The 21,724-nt window shown below is 44.5% G+C and overlaps 2 protein-coding genes across 7 annotated transcripts in view; both read right to left on the reverse strand.

Moving 5' to 3' along the window:
- Positions 1–1,234, reverse strand: part of VPS13D (vacuolar protein sorting 13 homolog D) — a 197,534-nt gene extending 196,300 nt beyond the window's left edge. For 4 of the 6 annotated variants that reach the window (XR_012155553.1, XM_073316658.1, XM_073316656.1 and 1 more), the window contains exon 1: positions 1,147–1,228. The gene's annotated coding sequence lies outside the window, so the exon portion shown is untranslated. The other 2 variants (XR_012155549.1, XR_012155551.1) reach the window with 2 other exon arrangements.
- A 2,976-nt stretch (positions 1,235–4,210) lies between these two features.
- Positions 4,211–21,724, reverse strand: part of TNFRSF1B (TNF receptor superfamily member 1B) — a 42,654-nt gene continuing 25,140 nt past the window's right edge. The window contains exons 3-10 of the mRNA XM_073317204.1: positions 19,807–19,935; positions 16,670–16,822; positions 13,008–13,101; positions 12,696–12,907; positions 11,761–11,838; positions 11,072–11,082; positions 10,338–10,584; positions 4,211–6,499 (exon numbers count right to left, since the gene is read on the reverse strand). Coding sequence (XP_073173305.1) covers positions 6,198–6,499; positions 10,338–10,584; positions 11,072–11,082; positions 11,761–11,838; positions 12,696–12,907; positions 13,008–13,101; positions 16,670–16,822; positions 19,807–19,935 — 1,226 coding nt within the window. The 3' untranslated portion in view covers positions 4,211–6,197. The remainder of the gene's footprint in view (positions 6,500–10,337; positions 10,585–11,071; positions 11,083–11,760; positions 11,839–12,695; positions 12,908–13,007; positions 13,102–16,669; positions 16,823–19,806; positions 19,936–21,724) is intronic.

Below are 21,724 nucleotides of genomic sequence, written 5' to 3' on the forward strand. Positions count from 1 at the left end.
CACAGCAGATACTGGCATCCACCTTTCACTTTTAGTTGAGATTGAAATTGCAGCTACGACTAACAAAGTAAAAGTTTGAACCAACATGTAAACAATATCCCTGTCCTTTCCACCCCACCCTTCAGAGGGAATTGTGGATGCAAAATCAAGATGAAAACCTTGAGACAGCAGTAAGATGAACTGGATATGTTATCAAAAAAAACAGGATCACATGAAAAGGAAAAGACACATTTCTGCAAGGCATCATACTTGAGTTTAACTCAAGTAAATTCTGACCTTAGTTTAAATTACCCTGTGGGAGATATACAATCTTACTTGTATAAACAAGAGTGAGTAAACATTTATCAGGAAGGGCTGGACTAAGAAAGGATGGGAGGAGGTGTCAAGAAATCTCATAAACCTCACGATGACTCTTTGGAGAGAAGGGGGCTTTTAAACCAGTGCCACAGGCCCTGCAGGGGAGGATGACTGTCGTGAGTGGGCTGGCAGAGCCGGCCCCCCGGTAAAGCAGGCCCACGGGAAAGGTGGTCTTAGTGCAGGGTCCAGGGATTACCGGGGGGGGGGGCTGACACCTTGCTGGACTCCGGCCATACAGTCCGAGGGGGATGGTGGGTGGGGTCATTGCCTGGGGAGCAGGCAGAAGTAAACCCCTAGGAAAAGAGGGGCGCTACTGGCAGGAGGCAGGGAAAGGTCACCTTGCTAAGAGCACAGCTGGGGCTGCCCCAGGAGGCGGGGGTCCCCGTAAGGGCGCTTGGGGGTGAGGGGGGGGCAGCTGGAGGGAGGGTGTAAGAGGGGGCAGGGGTGCCAGGGCCCTAGCAAGGGAGCCAGAAAATCACAGCCAGGGCCAGACCCCGCGGGGGGGAGGGGTGGGGGAAGGGGGTCACTCTGTGAGGGCCAAGCCCCCGGGGAGGTCACTCTGTGAGGGCCAGGCCCCCGGGGAGCAGGGGTGGGGGGGTCACTCTGTGAGGGCCAGGCCCCCGGGGTGTGGGGGGGTCACGCTCTGAGGGCGGGGACCCGGGTTAGGCGGGGTCACGCTCTGAGGACCAGGAGCCTGGGGGGGGTCACTCACAGGGACAGGAGCCCAGGCAGGCAGCGGCCCCCGCGACCCGCTCCCCGAAGCCGTTAGCGGCGCCTCCCCCCAAGTACCTGCCTCGCTCCCTGTCCCCTCAATGGCGCTCTCGGGGCAGGGCCTGCGAGTGAGCGAACCGGAGCCTGCGCCAATCGAGCCGGAGCTAACGGATGGGGCCGCCTGCCTGTAGAGTGCCGAGCAATCGATCGTCGTCCCCACCCCCGGGCCGGGCAGAACTTTGCATAGAAGATCAGGGTTGGGAGGCACCTCAGGAGGTCATCTAGGCCCACCCCCGCTCAAAGCAGGACCAGTCCCCAATTTTTGCCTCAGATCCCTAAATGGCCCCCTCAAGGACTGAACTGGCAACGCTGCGTTTAGCAGGGCAATGCTCAAACCACTGAGCTATCCCTCCCCCCTTTTGAGCCCAGGTAGGGCCCAGTAAAGAAACACCTTGGAGCCAAGCAGCTTTCCAATGAGCCTCCTGCCTCGCCCTGGCCACACACCACCCTGCACTGCAGCAAGGGTGGGGGGGGGGGGTGCAGCCCACAGGTGGGCACCCACTACAGTGCCACCACCAAGCATTCAGACATCATAGAGTCAACAACACCCCCCCCCCCACCAACCCCCCTCATCATCAGACTGGCTTCAAAATAATGAGACTTTAGACCATAATAGCGTGGGTTGTTGATTTATTTTCTCTTTGGGTTTTGAGCCCTACCGTTTCCCATTTTCAAGCTTGTCTCCCAACCAGAAGGGTAACAATGCTCTTATTTTTAAGTGAAAGCTCAAGAGTCTGATGTTATCACATGAAAATGGGAAATGACTGCCTAGGAAGGAGTACGGTGGAAAGGGATCTCGGGGTCATAGTGGATCATAGGCTAAATGAGAGTCAACAGTGTGACACTGTTGCAAAAAAAGCAAACATCACTCTGGGATGTGTTAGCAGGAGTATTGTAAACATGACACAAGAAGTAATTCTTCCGCTCTACTCCCTGCTGATTAAGCCTCAACTGGAGTATTGTGTCCAGTTCTGGGCACCACATTTCAGGAAAGGTGTGGACAAATTGGAGAAAGTCCAGAGAACAGCAACAAAAATGATAAAAGGTCTAGAAAACATGACGTCTGAGGGAAGATTGACAAAATTGAGTTTGCTTAGTCTGGAGAAGAGAAGACTGAGAGGAAACATGATAACAGTTTTCAAGTACATAAAAGGTTGTTACAAGAAGGGAAAAAAATTGTTCTTAACCTCTGAGGATAGGACAAGCAGCAATGGGCTTAAATTGAAGCAAGGGTGGTTTAGGGTGGACATTAGTGAAAACTTCCTGTCAGGGTGGCTAAACACTGGAATAAATTGCATAAGGAGGTTGTGGAATCTCCATCATCGGGGATTTTTAAGAGCAGGTTAAACGAACACCTGTCAGAGATGGTCTAGATAGTACTTAGTCCTGCCTTGAGTGCAAGGACTGGACTAGATGACTTCTCGAGGTCCCTTCCAGTTCTATGACTCCAGCAGCTGGCACATTAGAGAAAATTAATAAATATTGCAAGACTTGTGATTAAATCACAAGAGGCAGCAACTCTGGTAGGAGCTGCACACCCACACAATAGGAACACACCCAGTACAACCACTAAGTATGTACCAGAGGCATATACCCATATCACGTGAGTATATCATTGTGTGTGTAATAGAAATGTTCATCAATGAGTGTACCAGCGGAACCACCTACATTTCAAGGACAAAGGATACCTATGGAAAATGCAGGGTACATTTTATTTGTAAGGGGGGCCACCACACAATGTGATACAATTTAAAAAGTGTGTGAAACTATGCTTTTTGCTTCAAAACATTTTCAGTATGATAAAATGTTCCTTAATAGCTTTTGATTTGATAATGGTCATGAGCTAATAGATGCCACATAAAGCACGTGTTTTAGACATAATAAATGTTTCCTCAAGGAAACAAAAAGTTAGTATCTAATAATGGTTGAAACCCTACTTTAGCATGGCTTCATGGTGAAAGGATATTTCCTCCATCATCCCCCAGACACTAAGGGAATTATTCAATGCCTGCTGAAGACAACAGACACTCCCACTATTTTCAGTGAGACTGCTCGTGAGCCTATAGTTAAACGTACTTTACTGAATCAGGCAATATTGCTCCGCACTTTGCAGGACTGAATCTTAAAAGAGTAACCCATAGCCTGACTGGTAACTCCTGAAAATAAATTTCAATTTCAGATAAAATACAGTAAGTCACTCTTTATGACACTCTTAAGTAATTTACAGATAAATCAGTCTTACAGGTGCAGTGACCCTTTGTAGCACTCTGTTGTGGCCATATACAGAGGGACAACTTTCTGTATATCAGTGTTGTGAGAAGAAGGAAATAGAATTCTGGTTCTTCATCCTGTAAAACCACAGACCTCTCCAACAGGAGATAAAACAGGTTCTCAAACTGGGGGCGGGAGCCTTCAGGGGGTCACGAGGTTATTACATGGGTTGCAGACTGTCAGCCTCCACTCCAAACTCCGCTTCACCTCCAGCATTTATAATGGTGTTAAATATATCAAAATGCATTTTCAACTTATGGGGGGAGTCCACACACACAGAGGCTTGCTATGTAAAAGGGGTCACCAGTACAAAAGTTTGAGAACCACTGCGATAAAAGGAGATCCTCCACTAGGTGGCAGTAGCATAAGGGTTTGCAGCCTCTTTGTAGGTCAGTCATCAAGGGTTGGATGTAATAAATATTTATATAGGCCTGTTTACATGCAGTACAGGACACTGGGATTTTTGTGTACCACTCCATACACTGTATCTTTTTATATAATCACTAAGGCCCCTCATCCTGAAATGAGTTCCACCCACCTACACCACTGAAGTCAATGGGAATTCATAGGAAGAGGGCACAGAGCAGATTGTAGGATCGCGGCTTCACTCATCTTCTCTGAAATTCAAGATGAATGGCTTTTTACTACATCCTAACTTAATTTTAAACTAGTGCCAACATTTAGAAAGTGGTACATGAGACTGAACCTGATCAAACCTGCTTGAATTAGGCAATAATGATAAAAAAGAGCCCAAAGTAATGTTTTGGATACAGAAATTAAGGGGATGCAAATGAAATCAACAAATGGTAGGTTTTTTAATTTTTTTAAAACAAAGAAAATGCAAAGGCATTTTGTTTAATACAAAGAACAGGAAAGTTCAAGTCATACATAAATTATAAAAATAAAAACAGATTTTTACTTTTTTATACACATCTATGAACAGATTTTAAAAATGCTTCACTATTATCTACATGAATACATAGGATTTTTCTTCCACCATGCAGCTGAATAATATGAAGAGCCCATAAAATTAACTGCCATGGTTGAACCCCTGATTTTTCCTTTGGGCTGCTGTTTCAATACGGACCCAGTTCTTGGAAGTGTTGAGCAACAGATACAGATGTTCAGCACATTGCTGGAAACAGCCTGCTGTACAATCAAGTCCTATGTAAGCGTAAATTCTGTGGTTTTGGATAAATTTCAGAGTTTCTATACGCTAAGTCATTTCAGAGCATACTCTCAAATACAAGTTAAAATATACTTCAGCATGTTTCACCTCTAACCTCCACAGCCACAAAGGATAATCCTGAAAGTTTAGGTGAAAGTGTAAAGCATACTTGCTCTTCAGCAGCTGTTGAATGAATGCTACGTAAAGGCATTCTTCTTCAGCCTAAAGCCTCCGGAATAAATTTGGCTTTCTGTTACTCTTGAGCAGCTCCAATAGGATTTGCAGGTGTTTTAATAAGGACAGAATTCAGACTCCAGTTTGACTTTGCCTGAATCTTACTCAGGCATTTTGTAACAAATTTGTTTGAATGCAGACACCACAGTTGCTGGTGAAGGCACACATGTGCAACATGATCATGAAAAGTACAATCCCAGAACCTGAGCTTCAAAAGCACAGACTTCTGTCACCAGCGCTAAAGAAAAGTCTCCATTAATTGTCAGTAGGGAGTACAATCTACTAGAGGATAACATAATCCCAAACAGCTGATTTTGTGGTTCTGAGGTTTCATTTCATTCAGCCTTTCACCGTTTCCTGGGGTCAACCAGGATGAGCTGTATGAGACACCTATTTGCCTGGGTCTTCACCATTATTAACTGAAACGTAGAGGAAAACATTTGGCACACGTAGTTCTCTCTGACAGACCTCAAGAAACGACGTAAGAATCAACCATGGCACAAAGAGGACAATTACCTACTTCAATGTAACAAGTTCTACTTATATATATTTTCTTTTTTAAAAAATATATTAAATATGTACAGCTGACAAAAATAAGTGCATTTTTTGCTATTGTTGAATGGAATAGTTGTAATCTAGTATAAAAGCTCATGTAGAAGATTTTACCCTCCAATACACACAAATCTTAGAGAACAGATATGCCTCCACGGTATGAGAGAGAAAAAGAGAAAACAGCAGCAAAAAATATCAAGGACAGAAGGAAAGATCTGAAGCATACCTCCCTTAAAAAAAAGTGAATATTTTGAGAGGTGGGTGGATCAGATGGGAAATGGTATAATTTGATGCCATAAAAACATGTGGCTAAATCAATAGCATTGGATGGCTGGTCATCAACTCATTTCTCATGGAACGCTGGTCTTAGTCCAGTTCTTAGCCAATGGGATGCGTGAATCAAAAATCCCATCATTATCCCTAAATGGCATCCTGGAGGCAGACTCAGCAGATAGGTCAATGACTGAACAAGCACGAAGACTGAATACACTTCCTTTTCAGCTGCAGAGGAGATCCCTCTTGGCCAGGATCAAGACACGTGGTAAATACATGACAGAAGGAAGCTTGCATGTGACAATCTGATGGATAAACAAACTACTAAATTGAAAAGAAAAAGAATGCTTTTAAAAATAACACCGACTTCTGCAAAGATCTTCCTTCAACTTTTAAAGCCATTACATATCAGAGGGTTAAAACATTTTTAAAAGGCTCTGCATCCCTCCATAACTAGATACATTTTAGATTTTAAGTCTCCATAAGAATGCTATTCTTCACGCATTGTTTATTTTAGCAGATCAGAAGCTGCTTAGAGTTTTATTGGTCAGTATCTGATCTGTCATCTTCTTTAGCTATTTTTCATCCCTGCATCTTGAACACTAAGAGGAAATGGCTTTTCTTCTGGAAATGGTAAGCTTGGAGGCAAACTATCTGCAGCTTCCACTGAGATTTGAATTTCAGATTCTCTTTTCAAGGGGCTTTCTTCTTTAGAAAGGGGAATTTCTTCCTCTGTTGGAGTGCAGTAGGGAACATTTTCATAATCCGTAGTGGTTGAAGTGGTCGGTTCTGGAAATTGTGGGTTGTGGTTTGAATTACACACGTTAACAATACAAGTTACATTCACCTGCGTTCCTCCACTACCAGAATGCTCTGTGAAACAAACAGAAAACAAAACAAATTAAAAGTGGAAGAGTGAAACCTACAGCAGGATGATAAGATTCTTTATCCAGTTTAATGACTTAAGAAACAATTATAAGTTGTAAAACAAACTAAGTAGATGAAATCTCCTTCCTTCTCTTACTATAGGCAGAGTTGGTAGCACCAGTTAGGGTACATCTACACTGCAACTAAATACCCGAGGCTGGCCCAAGCCAGTTGAATTAGACTTGCAGGGCTCAAGCTAAGAGTCTGCTTAATTGCAGTGGAGATGTTCAGGCTCCACCCGAGCTCTGGGACCTTCCCACCTTGCAGGGTCCTAGAGCCCGGGCTGCAGTCCCAGCCTGTACAGCTACACAGCAGTTAAACAGTTCCTAAACCCAAGTCAGCTGGCACAGATCAGCCGAGAGTGTTAAATTGCTGTGTAGACATACCCCTAGAGTTAAGGTTACCAAAACACTTTCCACTATAAGCGCCTGTTTTCAGTGGCTTATAGCTTTGCCAAACTCAACCTGTCTGGACTAAAATTTTTATGCCAAGTGTCTGCCCCAGGCTGAATTTTTGGGGAAAATTTCAGCTAAGAAAGTCCAGCTGTTTTCAATAATTAGGTTACAGAAACCTTAATTCTGCACAAGCAACCTTAATTCTGGAATTTTCTAACTGTTGAGTGCTTGCCCTTGCAACCTTAACATTCTTTTAACATGGATTCTTTGGATGTAATCCGTAAAGACATTGGGGCAACAAAAACCATTCAGAGTCATTGGATCATTTTTGACTCCCTGGATATTTGTTGACTTTTTTTTTTCTCCTTACTCCCCATCTCATTCCCTACACTCTTCCCAGTTTTCTTGCTTTATTGCCCCCTTGTCTCCTTTTCCCACTCTTAGTTTAATACTTATAATTATGCTGCCCCCTTTGCCTGTGTTTTTTCTGGAAGATGTTAACGGCTGCCAAAAAGCCGCACTTTGACATATAAACAACCAAGGACATGGTTAAAAGCTAATGGGCCCCCTTCTTTCAAGCTAAATGGAAGGAGCAATTAAATGTCTCTTTATGTAGTGATAGCTGGAAACAATAGGAGGTTACCACCCAAGGCACTAGGCCACATGGCAAAGCCTGATTAGCTAAGCCATGTTTCAGAGTAACAGCCGTGTTAGTCTGTATTCGCAAAAAGAAAAGGAGTATTTGTGGCACCTTAGAGACTAACCAATTTATTTGAGCATAAGCTTTCGTGAGCTACAGCTCACTTCATCGGATGCATACTGTGGAAACTGCAGAAGACATTATATACACAGAGACCATGAAACAATACCTCCTCCCACCCCACTCTCCTGCTGGTAATAGCTTATCTAAAGTGATCACTCTCCTTACAATGTGTATGATAATCAAGGTGGGCCATTACCAGCACAAATCCAGGTTCTCTCACCCCCCCCCCTTTTTTTTTTTCTTCCAAAAACCACACACACAAACTCACTCTCCTGCTGGCAATAGCTCATCCAAACTGACCAATCTCCTTACAATGTGCATGATAATCAAGGTGGGCCATTTCCAGCATAAATCCAAGTTTAACCAGAACGTCTGGGGTGGGAGGGGGGAGTAGGAAAAAACAAGGGGAAATAGGCCTATTTCCCCTTGTTTTTTCCTACTCCCCCCTCCCCCCCCAGATGTTCTGGTTAAACTTGGATTTATGCTGGAAATGGCCCACCTTGATTATCATGCACATTGTAAGGAGAGTGGTCAGTTTGGATGAGCTATTGCCAGCAGGAGAGTGGGGTGGGAGGAGGTATTGTTTCATGGTCTCTGTGTACATAATGTCTTCTGCAGTTTCCACAGTATGCATCCGATGAAGTGAGCTGTAGCTCACGAAAGCTTATGCTCAAATAAATTGGTTAGTCTCTTAGCTAAGCCATGTGATCTGAGGGGTTCCCTGCTAGAATATTGATTGCTGGCTTTCTCCTAAATACATACATACATACATACACACACACAGCTTCAGACAGTGAGGGAAGCGGCTGTGAGCATGGCCCTGAGAGGGAACAGGGACAGAACTTGTTGGGCACGGAAATGGCTGAAGGGGCAGACTTGAAATAGTGAACAAGGAAACTGCCTATTGTTTGGTCCTAGTGTGTTCAGGGAGACAGGACTTTATGTACATTCTTCGTCAACAAACAGGATTGCATCAAAGAAAACACTGGCTCATATCATCAATTTCTCTTCCTAACAGAAACAACCCTGCAAGGGCCCCAGATATTGGCTAACTGCTCAGGCCAAAGGGGCAACAGCCTACAACATTCTGTCCACACCCGTCCAGCATCGCTACTCTCCCAATCATAGAATCATAAAATATCAGAGTTGGAAGGGACCTCTGGAGGTCATCTAGTCCAACCCCCTGCCCAGAGCAGGACCAATCCCAACTAAATCATCCCAGCCGGAGCTTTGTCAAGCCTGACCTTAAAAACTTCTAAGGAAGGGGATTCCACCACCTCCCTAGGTAACGCATTCCAGTGTTTCACCACCCTCCTAGTGAAAACGTTTTTCCTAATATCCAACCTAAATCTCCCCCACTGCAACTTGAGACCATTACTCCTTGTCCTGTCATCTGCTATCACTGAGAATAGTCTAGATCCATCCTCTTTGGATCCACCTTTCAGATAGTTGAAAGCAGCTATCAAATCCCCCCTCATTCTTCTCTTCCGTAGACTAAACAATCCCAGTCCCCTCAGCCTCTCCTCATAAGTCATGTGTTCCAGACCCCTAATCATTTTTGTTGCCCTCCGCTGGACTCTTTCCAATGTCTCCACATCCTTCTTGTAGTGTGGGGCCCAAAACTGGACACAGTACTCCAGATGAGGCTTCACCAATGTCGAATAGAGGGGAACGATCACGTCCCTCAATCTGCTGGCAATGCCCCTACTTATACACCCCAAAATGCCATTGGCCTTCTTGGCAACAAGGGCACACTGTTGACTCATATCCAGCTTCTCGTCCACTGTCACCCCTAGGTCCTTCTCTGCAGAACTGCTGCCTAGCCATTCGGTCCCTAGTCTGTAGCTGTGCATTGGGTTCTTCCGTCCTAAGTGCAGGACCCTGCACTTATCCTTATTGAACCTCATCAGATTTCTTTTGGCCCAATCCTCCAATTTGTCTAGGTCCCTCTGTATTCTATCCCTCCCCTCCAGCGTATCTACCACTCCTCCCAGTTTAGTATCATCCGCAAATTTGCTGAGAGTGCAATCCACACCATCCTCCAGATCATTTATGAAGATATTGAACAAAACCGGCCCCAGGACCGACCCTTGGGGCACTCCGCTAGATACCGGCTGCCAACTAGACATGGATCCATTGATCACTACCCGTTGAGCCCGACAATTTAGCCAACTTTCTACCCACCTTGTAGTGCATCCATCCAGCCCATACTTCTTTAACTTGCTGACAAGAATACTGTGGGAGACCGTGTCAAAAGCTTTGCTAAAGTCGAGGAATAACATGTCCACTGCTTTCCCTTCGTCCACAGAACTAGTTATCTCATCATAGAAGGCAATTAGGTTAGTCAGGCATGACTTTCCCTTGGTGAATCCATGCCTACTGTTCCTGATCACTTTCCTCTCCTCTAAGTGCTTCAGAATTGATTCCTTGAGGACATGCTCCATGATTTTTCCTATTTCTTCAAGCAGTCACTCCTCCCTCCTTCTCATCAGCTGTCTCCACACACTCCCACCACTTGTCTTGTAACTTAACATTCTATTGACATTTGTGGCACGCTCTATGTCAAAGAAATAATGATAATAAAATCCTGGAGGGCTCTGGTGTTCACCTTTCGATAGACTCTTACCTGAGCTTGCAGAGCTGGGCCTGGCTCCACCGTGATGATTACAACCTTCTGAGGTCATACGTCTCTGCTGAGTTCTCTCTGTTTCTTTCTTTTCTGTGTTCTTAATACTTATTCCACTGATTCTTGAAGCTGTGTTGTCCAAAGAGCTGCTGCTTGACCCAGGAGTTTCTAAGAGGTGCTGCTCCTCCTGCTGAGGACCACTGGTGCTCTGTGCTCCTGCATCTCGTTGCCTTTTGTCAGGCTGCTTCTGAGGACACAAGAAGGGTTGGGACGGTTACAGTAAATGGCAAAAAGGTCAAACTTTGTGAGACTTTTAACAAGAAAAGAAGATATTAGGTTGAAATAAAGCCTGGGGCTTTATTTCACTGGTTGGGTCAGATCTGCAACTGTTGTCGACTGGCATAGTTTCACTGATGTCAATGGAGCCACAACAATTTACACCAGGTAATGGTCTGACCCTTTATGTCCTAGGTCTGTACTTAGGGGCCGGAAGAAACCTTTAACGGTCTCCTGGTGACCCCACTGGCATACTGACCACTACGAGGCCATTGCAAACTGTTGCATCTGAGGCTCTAACTTGTTCAGGGGGCAACCCATCCCCCTTATCTCTCCAGCTATATTTTTCAGCTATTCATTTTTATTATATTTTTAACAGATATTGATCTTGCATGAATTTATATAACATTAATGAATGAAAAGAGGCGGCAGGGAAGAAGGAAAGAACGGATACTCACCAAATCTGGAGCTTCAATTGGACAAGAACCAAATCATGTTGCAAGTGAGAAAAGAAAGTGACAATTAAAAACAAAAACACCAAGTACTAGCAATTACAAAGAGCTGCACTTTAACTGAACGGGGAGATGTGGTCTGCAAGAGTCTGCATTTTATTTTGTTCTTGTATCATCTGTGGGTGGAGCAGACCTGGCTGTGTACCCTGTTTTAAAATGTTATCAAACATTTGCTTTATATTCACTCTGCAATGTGCCTAGAGTCTGGGACAGATGCAGTGGACAAAGGGGATTCTCAAAAATCAATTGAATTAAATAATCAGCGCACTCTAGCGGAAAGGACAAAGAGTGCTGATCACAATCAAAATCATGGCCATAATAATTAAGTAAAACAACAATTAATAATGTTGTGTAATTCTATTATGAAGCACAAAACACTTTACAAACTGCAGTGGGAGTTTTTGTTGCACAGGTGCTTGACTTCATGGGAACGCTGGAGGCTTATAGGCCCGTGTCTCAGATACGAGGGATTATATGAGGCTTCAGCGGTGCACAGGTCTCATGCCAGCCTTCCATGCAGGGAAGAATTTCACCCCAAATACATATTGAATATTGTGGATAGGAGACTAGCATTTCTATATCTAAGTTTATTCTTCATTTAATTTCATGTGTTATTTTCACTCCATGAATCTTACCTTTTTTTCTATAAACAATGAAACAGGCAACCCCTGCAAATACGATGAGTGCTAGAAACGTCAATCCTACTATTATACCTACAGAAAACAAAAGAGAAATAATTTGGCCGACAGAACTAAGCTGTACTGGTAAAAACTGGTGATTTTTATTTTTTTTTGTTCTCCTTTGCTATAAATTTAAATATCACACAAATCAGTTATGCATCTAAGTTTAACAGTGAGCGTTGGTTTTGGTTGATAGATACAAAAGATCTTATTTTGATCTCACTTGTCTCATTAAATTGGACTTTCCCATAGTTTTGAAAACTATGGAATGGATTCTGGCCCACACACTGTGGCGGGATCGATTCTGGCCCACACACCACCCATCAGAGAGCCACACTAGGCCGGCCAAGAGGAAAATTCCCCAGGTGCAGGAGAAGCATAGGGCTGACATAAGGAACCCTATGTTGCCCCTTATACACACACAGGCCTCAGCATAAAACGTATGCCAGGAGAAGGAGATAGCATCCCCACAGTGTTCAATACTATGGAGATGCTGTGCTGCTCAGAGGCAACCTGGCTAAGACTGCCATACATCAGAATGACTCCCAGGAGGCTTGTTGAGCCAGAGGCCATTTTGGCCCTATAGCAGCCCAGATTCTAGACATTATACCTTTGCACTTGCTCCTCCTGGGCTGCATCTCTCATAATCTGGCCCTGGGCCCCGGAGGAAATTTGCCATGTACTAGAGCTGGGTACTTTTTTTTTGGGGGGGGGGGGGGGGGTACAAACCAGTCCAAGCAAGGCTTTTTGAACTCATCCAATGGAATGCAAGCATTGTGAGTTTGCATTTGCAAATGATTTCATAAGCGATCAGCAAAGAAACACCTATGCATCCCCTCACTTCCTGAACAGAAAAAAAAAAAAAAAAGTGAACTTAATCAATAGCTCACCAATGGTCTGAGAGACATCAGGAGAAGGGACTTGATGGACAGCTTTGGTTTTTATTTCTTTGGTTCCAAAAACGGAGCTTTCTGCTGTAAGCTGGCCAGTGCTGGGCATGGTGGCATGAGGAGGAGATGTTGCTATGACAGCAACGTCTACCTCGGAATCACTGCAGACTGTGTCACTTGTGCTACTTCCTTCAACAGACACTGACTGACAGCTGCAAGAAACAAGAGGAGGGTTTAAAAACAAAACCACCCCCCGGACACAATTACAGCCTGATGTCTTGTTAAATTAGAAAGGGCAAATCGGTGACTTACACTCTGTGTGGTTTGCAGGAGGCAGTTGAGGAGTCTTCATCTGAAAAAGTGCCGGGGGGGCAGGGGGAACAGTCTGTATTCGTAACGTCCGTTCCTTTAAATATATATTTCCAAATGTTGCCAGTTAGTCACTTGTTGAGAAACGCCAAATGAATCATAAAGTTCTAGTTGGTCATACAGATCCTGGAAATGTTACGAAGACAGTAAACAAAAGCGCAAGCTTTGACAGCCTCCCAGCCAAGCATCCCACATGCTGCTCTTGATAAGGACAAAAAGAAAAAAAAGACAGAATCCCAGATACAGAAGGAAAGATTAACTGGGCTGTCATCTCTATGCCCTTGAGGGCTATGGTATTTTTCAAAGGGTTACTTAGAATCAACTGGAACAGTTAAAACACGTCATTAAAAGCCAAACCCTGCAGTCTTTGCCAAACCTTAATCAGGCAAAACTCCTAACCCAGTCAACAGAGTTTTACTTGAGTAAGGACTGCAGCATTTGGCAGCCATAAAAAATTAGTCCCCCTTCCCCAGCAGCCTCTGGGTATGATGCTTTTTCTTCACATCAGTACATTCACCACCATTCTGGGGCCAATTGAGGTAGGCACAAAATTTAAAATACAGTCTAAACCTTGATGCAATCCGAACAACGTTCAGCAAGCATGAATGACCGAAACGGAGAACGCGTATTTCGCAAGTAGAGACAGGATCATAACAACAAGCCTTTTCCACTGCGTGGCATGAGGAAGGAAGATTACAGAATGAAACGAAAGCTCTGCAACACAAAGCTGCTGGGGAACGTACACTTTAAGAGTCATACTACATCCCACAGTCACACTTCAAGGCCACTTAAAACAATACAGCCCGCAGCAATACACAGCAGACACCGAAGGCACCATAGTTCAAGCCACTATTAAAAATAATGAATGTCTCCATTCTAGAAACATTAAATGTTTCGATCATTAAGAATGAAATTTCTTCCCTGGGCAGAGACAGCACAAGGCTCACATATCACTTAATCATTCAAAACAGGACTTAAGTAATTAATAGGCCTTAAGCTGGCCCTCTGCATAGCGATGAACTTCACCCTAAAAGAAAAATAAAATATCCAATATGGTTTTAGGGGCACTATGCTGTTGGATGTGCCATCTCTCAGGTTGGGTTCATTAAAGATCCCACAGAAGCTTTGACAAAATAAAGTGTGTTAGCCCCAGAGTCCTGGCCATATTACTTCTCCTCAGTAATTACAGTCTGCTCATCTAAAATTTCCCCTGAATTTATCATCATGTTAGGTATTCGTCACCTTTTGTCCTGAACCACAGGGTAGGGTTGCTTTGCAGATACATTTATTTATAAAGTGCACATTACCATGGTAACAACTGTTGTGACTGCCATCTTCCACTCAAGATGTGGCTGCATTTTACTGATGGGTGACAATATTGTCATTTTTACTCCACCCTTATTCAGGAAGAACTCCCACTGAAAACAGGACTGCAGAAATAATCCACCTGTTCTGAGATTTTTAAGCCATCCTGAGACAGCTACACTGTCATAGGGTCCTTGGAAAACGCAGTACCATCTACAGCAGGGTGAAATTCACTTGTGGTGGCCCACTGCACACTATGATAACAGAAAATGTGGACAGGTTTCGGTTTCCACCAAGAAGGTTTGTGGCGACTGGATGTGTAACATAGTGAATACCAGTGAAAATGAGGTAGGATTAGAAAAGACTAAAATAGGGAAAGAACAAGTTGAAAATTACTTAGACAAGTTAGATGTCTTCAAGTCACCAGGGCCTGATGAAATCCTAGATTACTCAAGGAGCTGACTGAGGAGATATATCTGAGCCATTAGCAATTATCTTTGAAAAGTCATGGAAGACAGAAGAGATTCCAGAAGACTGGAAAAGGGCAAATATAGTGCCCATCTATACAAATGGAAATAAGAACAACCCTGGGAATTACAGCCCCGTCAGCTTAACTTCTGTAACTGGAAAGATAATTGAACAAATAATTAAGCAATCAATTTGCAAACATCTAGAAGATAAGAAGAAGGTGATAAGTAACAGTCAGCATGGATTTGTCAAAAACAAATCGTGTCAAACCAACCTAATAGCTTTCTTTGACTGGGTAACAAGCCTTGGGGAGGGGGGGGAGGAAGCGGTAGACGTGGTATATCTTGACTTTAGTAAAGCTTTTGATACTGTCTCGCATGACCTTCTCATAAACAAATTAGGGAAATGCAATCTAGATGGAGCTACTATAAGGTGGGTGCAAAACTGGTTTGGAAAACCGTTCCCAGAGAGTAGTTATCAGTGGTTCACAGTCATGCTGAAAGGGCATAACGAGTGGGGTCCCGCAGGAATCAGTTCTGGGTCCGGTTCTGTTCAATGTCTTCATCAATGACTTAGAGAATGGCATATAGAGTACACTTACAAAGTCTGTGGATAATATTAAGCTGGGAGGGGTTGCAAATGCTTTGAAGGAGACGATTAAAATTCAAAATGATCTGGACAAACTGGAGAAATGGTCTGAAGTAAAGAGGATGAAATTAAATAAGGACAAATGCAAAGTACTCCACTTAGGAAGGAACAATCAGTTGCCCACATACAAAATGAGAAATGACTGCCTAGGAAGGAGTACTGAGGAAAGGGAACTGGGGGTCATAGTGGACCACAAGCTAAATATGAGTCAACAGTGTGACGCTGTTGCAAAAAAAGCAAACATCATTCTGGGATGTATTAGCAGGAGTATTGTAAGCAAGACACAAGAAGTATTCTTCCACTCTATTCCGTGCTGATTAGGCCTCAACTGGAGTATTGTGTCCAGTTCTGGGCGCCACATTTCAGGAAGGATGTGGACAAATTGGCAAAAGTCCAGAGGAGAGCAATGAAAATATTAAAGGTCTAGAAAACATGACCTGTGAGGGAAGATTGAAAATATTGGGTTTGTTTAGTCTAGAAAAGAAGACAGGGGGGACACGATAAAAGGTTGTTACTAGGAAGAGGAAGAAAAATTGTTTTTCTTAACCTCTGAGGATAGGACAAGAAGCAATGGGCTTAAATTGCAGCAAAGGAGGTTTAGGATGGACATTAGGAAAAACTTCCTAGCTGTCAGGGTGGTTAAGCACTGGAATAAACTGCCTAGGGAGGTTGTGGAATCTCCATCATTGGGGATTTTTAAGAGCAGGTTAAACGAACACCTGTCAGAGATGGTCTAGATAGTACTTAGTCCTGCCTTGAGTGCAGGGGACTGGGCTAGATGACCTCTCGAGGTCCCTTCCAGTTCTATGGTTCTATGAGTGACACATATGGAACAAATCGCAAAACAGAGCAAAATAATAAAGCAAAAAGAGTGGAGAGAGATAAGGAGAGCTTTACTGAAACACGCAACTGTGCGAAGAGGGGACCATATATCCTTTCCCCACCCCCCAGACAACTCTATTGTGACTCTTTATGCTGTATTTGGTGCATAGATACTGTTATGTTGGGTGCCCTAGAAATACCTAAGAAAGTAATTTAGGAGATCAGAGGAAAACATTTCTGTAATGTATAGTGTGCAGGGTGGATCAGCCATTATTTTTATGGGCAGACAAGTCGCAAAAATACTCACACTTCATCCCATAATTCTTTGTACATGGAACCTGCTCACCTCAAACTTAATTTACCTAGTTTGGAAACGCCATAGCCTTTTCTACACGTCTTGTGTGCTTTACAAAACAGGCAGCGACCGTGACTTTGTTTTGTAGTACAGTAAGTGTTGGCTGAGCAGCTGCAGATTCTGTCATGGGTTCCTGTGCATTCTTGAGTCTGCACTAATCCTAATTCCAAAAAACAAGAAAGAAAGTTGTCACGACATAAGGAAGAATTAAAGCGACAGTCCTCACTACTGTTAGTACAGAATGGAAGTGAAGGTCAATTATTTTGCAGCAGGTGACTAGCAGGCTTAGATTCCTCTTCAAAGGGAAAGGTTTTGCAATGGGTTTTGCCTTTGCGCACACATTTTCTGAAGAGTGACCTCTCTTGTACAGGCACAATTTGCATTTGCAAAATTTGCACTTAGATTTGGATTCCCACAGTTGAACTGCAGCCATAAACCTAAGCTCTTGTGCCTCTGATTACCCAGTTTTCAATACAAAGAGAGGATAGGACCCAGAATAGCTGAAAATATACCTCACAGTGAGAGGAAAATATACCATTTAACATGGTACTTTGAATGGGAGCCCCCAGACATTTTTCACATGGTACACACGGCTGAACCCCCTCATGTCCTTCCCCCCATCCTTCACCAGGGCTCCCCACCACCCCTCTCCTGGCTGGCTCCCCTGCGTGGGACCTCACCACAGCTCCCCATAGTTGTAGCAGGTCTTGAGGTTGCACTGAGCAAGTCCTGAGGGTTCGGCAGTTGTGGGAGTGGGACAAGGCGGGGCAGGCCCGCAGCGAGGAGCCCTGGTGTAGGAGCTGGCCTCCCAGCAGCGGCAAGGAGGAGAAGCGCCGGCTGCCCCACGGCCCACTCGGGTTGGGAGCGGGCACACGGCCCCACCGCCCTTCCTGATCAGCACCGCAACCCCTGTGCACCAGGTGGCAATGCCACTCACTCGGTTTTGGCCCCGCCGATCATGATGGAGGGGCCGTGGAGCCAAACCTGAGTGGGCAGTGCTGCTTCTCCTCAGCACCGCCATTGAGCAGCCGGGGCAGGAGTTGGGAGGTAGGGGGGAGGCGGGGACTGAGTGAGGGGCCTTGAAACCTGTGGCACTGGGGGTCACAGTGCTGTTCAGGAGGGGCCTCGAGGCTCTGCTCCGATGATCCTAGTGCAGCACGAGGGCTCGCCATACTTCCAGCAGCCCGACCCCTGGGCGCCCCTGCCAGTGGTACGTGCTGTGCGTAATGTGCAAACAGCTGCGGGCACCACTCGTGCTTTGGTCCTATGGACATCGGCTCAGGCCAGGGGCTGCCCACATTTTGCCCAAGGATCATACTGGCCACTTGCCAGGGACCCAAGAGCTGCACTTCATTCACATAATATGAAGCAAATTGCAAATGCCCTCATTTTTTATTATGGAGATGAGGCCTATGTAGACTATAGCTCCCAAAACACAATGCTTCATCTGCATCCAAGTGGATCGCGAAGCAGCACTGCATCCCATCAGTCTCTATCTACCTGCCCATCACTACGGTATCTGAGAGCTATGCTGGGACCTGGAGCCTCACAGGACAATCCATCTAGACTGAACGTGAGCCTGATCACAGATCACACTGCAGACATCTGCAATTAGCCAGTTTTGTCTGCCCCCTTTAATCCAAAGCTCACGGACATCAATGACTCCCATTGACATAAGCTTTGCACCAGGCCCTTTATTCTTTAGGATGCTTCCCCTCCCTCCTAATTGTGAGGGAAGTGAATGAGAACATTACTTTTTCCCACTACCCCTACTAGGGGTCACATGCAATAGGAGAACAGACTCTGTTGTTCCAATCTACAGTCACCAGCGATTACGTTGTGTTACACACTGCACCCTGTGATGGATTGAGCCAATATTGGGCCCCACACTACAAGGAGGATGTGGAAAAATTGGAAAGAGTCCAGTGGAGGGCAACAAAAATGATTAGGGGACTGGAACACATGATGTATGAGGAGAGACTGAGGGAACTGGGATTGTTTAGTCTGCAGAAGAGAAGAATGAGGGGGGATTTGATAGCTGCTTTCAACTACCTGAGAGGTGGTTCCAGAGAGGATGATTCTAGACTATTCTCAGTGGTAGAAGAGGACAGGACAAGGAGTAATGGTCTCAAGTTGCAGTGGGGGAGGTTTAGGTTAGATATTAGGAAAAACTTTTTCACAAGGAGGGTGGTGAAACACTGGAATGCGTTGCCTAGGGAGGTGGCGGAATCTCCTTCCTTAGAAGTTTTTAAGGTCAGGCTTGACAAAGCCCTGGCTGGGATGATTTAGTTGGGGATCGGTCCTGCTTTGAGCAGGGGGTTGGACTAGATGACCTCCTGAGGTCCCTTCCAACCCTGATATTCTATGATTCTGTGAATATCCTTCTGGTGCCTGAACTACAGAGCAAATGAAACTAACAAAAACAATACAAGAACATCACAAGTCACCCCCACAGCTGGTGCTAATTATTGGAGGCCAAGAAATGAATGGACCATGGGACCTGAAGTATCCCCTCACCTGCTCAGGCGGCCCCTTCAAGTCAGGGTTCTAGCAATATTGACTGAGCAGTGTAAGGAGAAAGTGACGCTGCTACCATGTGGTACCAATTTTGTGGCTAGCAGAGAAGTTCAGTCTCCAGGAATCTCAGTCTGATGCCAAATTATTAAGAATAAAAAATCTGACAGGGATAAATAAGTGACCTAGAAATCTTTTCCCTCGCTGATTTCTAGGATGCTATTTATATTTAAACTGTCGTATAATGAAAATTTGCACTGGGAATATAGCCAGGTGACAGAAAGACAAAACCCACCATATTATTCAGAAGATAGAAAAGCACGTTAAACCAAACCAAACCTAGGAGCAGACCACTAGTACCGTTTCCAGGCAATAAATTCCTTCTGGATTGTGGTATTCATCTAGAATGAACTTCACCCCTGAGCAGCTGCCCACGCACCACTGCTGTCTTCACAACAGAGCTGAAGTGAGACTTAAAGAGGTGCACAGGCATCTCTGGGTAGGCTCTCAACACAGAGGCAAGTTTCACCTCTGGAGCATAATTTAGATCTATCTTTTCCTTCGCAGCATCACTAAAACAAAACAGAGCTGGCAAAGGGATAAGCCTCCCAGGCAAGGACTCTGGCATACCGGCTTCGCAGCGGGGTGAGCAGCCAAGGCAGCGCCGAGCTCTGTTCCAGAGCGCTGTATACGTGTTTCTCTCGCACGGCGCGCATTCGGTGTCAGAACTGCGATTGCAGCTTTGAAGCACATGGTAACCTACAAAACAAGCAAAGAAAAGGTCTGCTTGGAATGACTCAGTAGGAATTGCATCTGGTAAGTTTCGTTCATAGCTGTGGTACCGATTTCCCTTCATCATCATCCTGTTTGCTGGTTGATTAAAGGAAACATGAAGTTTTGATAACCACAACATAGATGTTAAAATAATGGTGAGACTGAGACATTAAAGGATATAGGCGAAGAAATGCCACAGCAACCTCAACTCCTCATCCTCTTGTTCCTAAATATTGCAATATATATTGTACCAAATTCTGACCTACGATACTTCTTATTTTTGTATGGCACTTGGATACCAAGCTGATAAGTATCTTAGAATTACCACAGATTCACAGGTATATATGTACTCAAGTCCCATTGATTTAAGTAGGAGTTGCAAACATTTACTCCAGGGCAGAGTTTGATGATCTATGCTGTGTAACACAAATATTTGGTACCTTTTAAGGATCTCAGAACACCTTAAAAATATGAAGGCACTGATTTAGCAAAGAATTTAAGCCAAGACAAAAGCTTTGCATTCAGAGTGCGTGTGATCAAAAAGATCACAGACCAACAGCCTTCTCAGCTGTAGCATGGCATCCATGTGAGAGAGGTGGAAGAACTTGATGGAATATTTGGTGACACTGGACTTCTGAAAGGAGATCCAGTACAAATAACCGTAAGAGACAATGCTGAACCATACAGCGTGTACATACACCTCGCAGGATTCCTAGCCCATTACTTCATAAAGCGGAAACTGAGTTAATGAGAACGCAGCAGATTGGCATAATGGAGACAATCTCTGAGCCAACAGCAAGGTGTGCCCCAGTGGAACCAGTTATAAAGAAAAATGGGAGAATACAAATCTGCGTGGAACTTAAAAGACTTAATGGAGCAGTTGTGGGAGAACATATCCTCTCAACACTGGATGTCTCTCTCTCCAAAGTGAAAGGAACTACAATACTCTCCAAGCTGGATGCCTTGAGAGGATTCTGGCAAATCCCTTTAGCCAGAGAAAGTGCTAAACCAACTACATTTAGCATACCCTTTGGGAGATTTTGCTTTCAAAAGATGACCTTTGGGGATTACCAGTGCACCTGACATTTTCCAAAGAAAGATGGCAGAACAGTTAAGGAACACAAATGGAGTTGTAGTTTTCATGGATGATATTTCGATGTATGGCTCTTCGATGGAAGAATACAACAAAACCATCAACAAAGTCCTATGGACTAATAAGTCAGTCTGGACACATGTTTTCCACCTACCCTAAATGGAGTTTTTGGGACAGACAACAAACAAAGATGGAATCAGTCCTAGCCCTGAGAAAGTACAAGCAATTCAAGAACTGAATGCACCTGTGAACATACCAGAAAGAAACATGTACCGGGGGTGGTAAATTACCTTAGTCAAAACCTGCAAGACCTTTCTACGGTGACAAAGCCACTGAATGAACTGTTAAAGTCCAACGCATCTTGGTACCGGAAGGAGGAGGGGGGGGAAAAAAAAAAATCAAGACATTGCCTTCAACAAGGTAAGAGAAATGATCTCAACAGCTCCAGTTCTCAAGTACTACGAAGAGTACAAACACACAATGGGGGTCAGTGCCAATGCAGGCAGCATGGCCTAGGTGCAGTATTGTTGCAACAACATGGCTCTGAGTGGAAGCCAGTTGCATTTTACTCTTGCACGCTTACAGAAGCAGAAAAAATATGCCCCAATTGAAAAGGAGTGCCTGGGAAATGTATGGACACGTGAGAACTTTTGCAGATACCGGTGTGGATTATGGTTCGTC

Source organism: Lepidochelys kempii, chromosome 18 (genome assembly GCF_965140265.1).
Source record: "Lepidochelys kempii isolate rLepKem1 chromosome 18, rLepKem1.hap2, whole genome shotgun sequence".
Taxonomy (NCBI): Eukaryota; Metazoa; Chordata; order Testudines; family Cheloniidae; genus Lepidochelys; species Lepidochelys kempii.